At 44.0% G+C, this 5,000-nt stretch overlaps 1 protein-coding gene across 3 annotated transcripts in view; it reads right to left on the bottom strand.

Annotated features, from left to right (window-relative positions):
* Positions 1-5,000, bottom strand: part of ccdc120b (coiled-coil domain containing 120b) — a 33,236-nt gene that overhangs the window by 8,861 nt on the left and 19,375 nt on the right. For all 3 annotated transcript variants that reach the window (XM_031567885.2, XM_031567887.2, XM_042707835.1), the window contains exons 6-7: positions 4,627-4,729; positions 4,329-4,385 (exon numbers count right to left, since the gene is read on the bottom strand). In XM_031567885.2, coding sequence (XP_031423745.1) covers positions 4,329-4,385; positions 4,627-4,729 — 160 coding nt within the window. The remainder of the gene's footprint in view (positions 1-4,328; positions 4,386-4,626; positions 4,730-5,000) is intronic.

Genomic DNA, 5,000 nt, shown 5'->3' with positions numbered 1-5,000 from the left:
TCTACAGTTATCACTACTGTAAAAAGGCTCTGGACTTATTTACCATTTAATATGTTATTTCCCCTTTTCATGCTGAAGGACTCTTAATTTGTTATTAGCAGCACCAACGTCATGCCAGAGAGAGAACGCACATTGTTTTACTTTACTCTGTCCCGCTTCTGAAGCAGCAATTCCGTGCCTTTCATGTTGTTGAGACCAAGAAACCCCTTTAGTTCGACGAGTGCGTCTATGAAAGATGTAAGTTCTCTACTGTGATGTTAATTCCATATATTAAGCAGTGTTAGATGTTTAGAGATGTTAATTGTTTATCATTCGTGCTAAACGGCTGAAGGAATGCTAGCATTTACAGTGTGAATGACGTTTATGTTAGCTTGCTAAATTAACTTGCATTGCGCCAAACCAAGGACTTTTTATCCTGTTAGCCTGCATACGTATGCTATTTGTGTTCATTATAGTGTAGCTACGTACCGACTAATGGGTATTTATGTGTTTGTGGGCCTTATCTAGTCATTTTACATGCTTGGTGATACCGTGAGCTGACTAGCCTGTTGAGTTAACATGTCAGCGTAGATATGTGTGCGCTGGCTACTTTGTACTTATTGTTTTCCCCTTTCTACTTTGTTTCAGAACCACACATACTCCACACACACCTTAACCACACACTGTTATAACACACTGGTTGCTTGCAACATACTGAATATCTCTGTTAGAGAATTCCTGTATTCCTGATTCGTTTCCAATACAAAGTGGTTGCATCAGATCTCGTCTCATCATTGCCTCACCTCCAACGTGCACCTCTCCTGCCCTGAACATCCTGGCCTTGAAGTAGTGTTCTGGCCGACACTCAAGATTGTGTGTGGCGATAAAATACGAACAGCCCCTATACAGTCCTACCCTACCTATACAGTCCTATCCTACCTGTACAGTTCTACCCATCTACTAACCCTCACCCACAACTACAGACTCTATATCTACAGTTACCATAACTCCCCAAGGTTCCGTGCTTGGTCCCCTCCTCTTCATCATTTACATCCTCCCCCTTAGACAAATCATCCGTCGCCACGGTCTCGACTTCCACAGCTACGCTGACGACACCCAACTACCTCTCTTCTAAGACCATCACCTCAGTCACTCACTCCACTCTTACCATCTGCCTTGCTGATATAAAATCATGGATGCAACAACATTTTCTCAAACTCAACTGCAATAAATCTGAAATACTCATAATCGGCCCTAAACACCTCACCCGCTCAGCCCAGACTTTCTCCCTCAACATTGACGGCTCCACCATCACCCCCCTCCACCCAGGTCCGTAACCTTGGTATCATCTTAAATCCCACCCTCTCTTTCTTACCCCACGCCAATCACATCACCAAAACCGCCTTCTTCCACCTCAAGAACATTGCACGCCTCCGGCCCTCTCTGTCCTTTGCCACCACCCAAACTCTAATTCATGCCCTCATAACCTCCAGACTGGACTACTGCAACAGCATCCTATATGGATCTCCAAACATTGGGCCTCATTCTCGAACGCAGTTAAGAAGAATTTAAGAGGAATTTAAGAGGAATTTAAGAGGAATTGGATTTAGGACAACATTCGGCATTCATGAAAGTTCTCTCATCTGGGATTTGCTCTGAACTTCAGAAGACTTTCCGAACTCGAAATAGCAGTCGTAACGCGGCCAGAGTTTTCTCAAATGCGATTCCTTAAAAAACCACAAGATGGCCCCGTGGGCCATCTTGTGGTTTTTTGAGGAATCGCATTTAAGAAAACTCTCCGTGTTAATTAATTTGTGAGAAATCGTTGGTGATTGCGTTCACATCAACTCTACAGATCCTCGGATTAAAGTATCATTAACAATTACGTTTCACATGTAGGCCTATAGTCATGATTCTACGAGGCACCGTGATGTCATAAAATAAATAAAAGGACTACACCGGAATGCTGCGCTCGTCTAGTGAGCGTCGTTTGGCACTGCCGTCTGTGCAAGTAGCCTACGGCAATCCAGAATTTTCAAGTAGTTCCACGTTGGTGGAACGAACTGCCTAGCACTACCAGAGCAGGCGCGTCCCTCTCTACCTTTAAGAAGCTTTTGAAGACCCAACTCTTCAGAGAGCACCTCCCTTCCTAACTGGCACTTCGACTAGTGCTTAACTTGCACTTATAGCAGTTACATTCCTGCACTTCGTTTTTATTTCCTATTTCGTTTTTCTATTTCTTATGTAAAGTAGTATTTATTGTTACACTAGGTCTCTATTGCTCGTAGCTTGACTGTTCTATCCCTTGTACGTCGCTTTGGACAAAAGTGTCTGCTAAATGACTAAATGTAATGTACACGAAACCGCTTTGACATGACTCGTTTACGAGTTGCTTTCGTGTAGATTCGGTCGATTCCGACTGCACACGTCACTACGGTTTGCGTGCCCTTATAAGGAGCTGGCAGGGCGTGTATGTATGCAAATTCAGGAGCACGAGAACGCGCTTTCAATTTAAGAAAACTCTTCCGGGGGAGCACAGCCCAGAAAACTTCTGCTGCGTAGGACCGCATTTTCAAGCGTGCATGAATTTGGCGGATGTCTTTTGCTTACGTTGTTTTTCCGAAGCCCGTAAGAAACATTTCAGAAGAAACTTCAGAAAATGTTCGAGAATGAGGGCCATTGTCCTCAATAAACTCCAATATGTTCAAAACTCTGCCGCTCGTCTGCTCACCTCCACCCGCCGCTATGAACACATCACCCCGGTCCTCCGAAACCTCCACTGGCTTCCGGTCAAACACAGGATTAACTTCAAAATACTACTCACCACCTTCAAAGCCCTAAATAACCCCTCCCTACCTTTCCGACCTCCACGCCCCTACCCGTTGCCTCAGGTTCGCCGGCGCAAACACAAAACCATCAGGACTAAGCGCCGGACCTGGGGTGACAGGGGCCTTCTCTGCTGCTGCACCCTCCCTCTGGAATGACCTCCCTCTCCCCATCCGTCTGGCTCCCAACATAGCACTATTTAAACAATCCCTCAAAACTCACCCTTTCAACCTCGCCTTCACCTGAACATCCCCTGCTCCCTCCCCTCTACTATTAGACTCATAAGTTAGCTTTTCTTTCTAAAATGTTCTGTTTGTTTGTTTTGTTCGATCCTTTGTCTTTTATATTTTACTGTTGTCTTGTTTTGCTTGTCCTCACACTTGTAAAGCGCCTTTGGGTATTTAGAAAAGCGCTATACAAAATGAATTATTATTATCACTACAGACTCTATATCAGACCTGGGCAAAGTGCGGCCCAAGGGCAATTTGCGGCCCGTTGCCTGTCCCTGTGCGGCCCGCGGAGGTCAATTGTAAATTAGGAATCAAACGTAAATACCTGTACTTATTATACGGCTCTTCAGAATGTTCCAAAAAGTTCCGTTGATTTGAATGGGCCATCCCAACGTTCGCAGGTCTGTAATTTCTTTATATTCACTGCTGCGAAAAATGTATGACTGGTGTCATTGGCAACGGGTTTTGTGCTTTTAATTCACATCTTTCATATCATTCCGCAACGCAAGTAGTCCGGTCATTTCACGTAACTGAAAGTCATTGAAAGTTGAAGTCAGAAGGTGGGTTGCTTCGCATTTGCGTGAAGAACTAAACGGCAACAAAATCATTAAAAAGAGGTATTTTGGAGAAATGTCTTCTATTATTTTGGCAAGTAACCGTAAAATAAGCGGGATATTTTTTTTATTTCCGTAGGCCTACATTTGTGCGTGTGGGCGTGCCTGCGACCATTTGCGCTGATAAATATTTATATTAATATTAATTTGTATACTTATACTATTGCATTGCAAGCTTGCTCTCGTGTGTGTGTGTGTGCCATGTGTATTGGTCGTCTGGGAACACCTTTAATACTGCAAACATGCTCATTTTCAAAATCGTTTTGGTGAATGTTGATTACATGTTGATTAAATAATGTTGGCGTTTTTACTATGCCTGCACCAAATTTTTTTGATAGCCTAAATGCAACATCTACTCTTACCAGTAGCAGTTAATCAAAACCATACAATTTAATGTTTTTTTTATAAAGAGATACAACTTATATTGAGCAGAATTGAGTTCAGCCTATTGGTCCGGCCCTCCACAACAGTCCCACTATCTCATGTGGCCCCTTGGGGAAAATAATTGCCCACCCCTGCTCTATATCAACAGTATGTGTGTGTGTGTGTGTGTGTGTAGGTGTGAGTGTGTATGTATGTGTATGTATGTATGTGTGTAGGTGTGAGTGTAATGTGTGTAAGTGTTTGTGTGTGTAATGTGTGTGTGCGTGTGTGTGTGTGTGTGTGTGTGGTTACTCACCGTTGTCTTGTGATGTTGAGTCTGACATGGAGCTGCTCTCTGACTTCACCGTCTCTTCTAAATCAAAGAGCAGAGAGAGTGGGTACACTTCAGTGTGAGTGTGTAATGTGTGTGTGTGTGTGCGTGTAATGTGTGTGTGAGTGTGTAATGTGTGTGTGAGTGTGTAATGTGTGTGTGTGTGTATGTGTGTGTGTGTGTGTATGTATGTGTGTAAGTGTGAATGTGTGTGTGTGTGTGTGTGAGAGAGTGTGAATGTGTGTGTGTGTAGGTATGTGTGTGTGTGTGTGTGTGTGGTCACCTGTGTGGCATCCTCGGTGGACGGTTCTCTTGTCAGCCTCGGTGCTCCGGCGCAGAGCTCCACCAAACAATGCCTTCATCTGGCGCCTCTGACACGGGTCATCCTGCAAACACACACACACACACACACACACATCTCTCACATGCATGTTGTGCGAGAGGGCGTATGTGTGTGTGTGTTTGTGTCCCACCTGTGAGTTGTGTGAGGGGGCATCAGGTGTGTGTGTGTGTGTTATTTCTCTGTTGTTCTCTGTTGTTACAATGCCAATTGTACAATGCCTGACGGTGTATTAGATTAATAAAGTGTAAAATATGTCTTGTGTGTTCCTTGTTACTGATCATGAGTTCAATCACCCAATCCACCAAACAACTCAA

This window comes from Clupea harengus, chromosome 5 (assembly GCF_900700415.2).
Source record: "Clupea harengus chromosome 5, Ch_v2.0.2, whole genome shotgun sequence".
Classification (NCBI taxonomy): Eukaryota; Metazoa; Chordata; class Actinopteri; order Clupeiformes; family Clupeidae; genus Clupea; species Clupea harengus.
The sequence above is the reverse complement of the archived record's forward strand: the minus strand, read 5'-3'. Positions and strand labels throughout refer to the sequence as shown.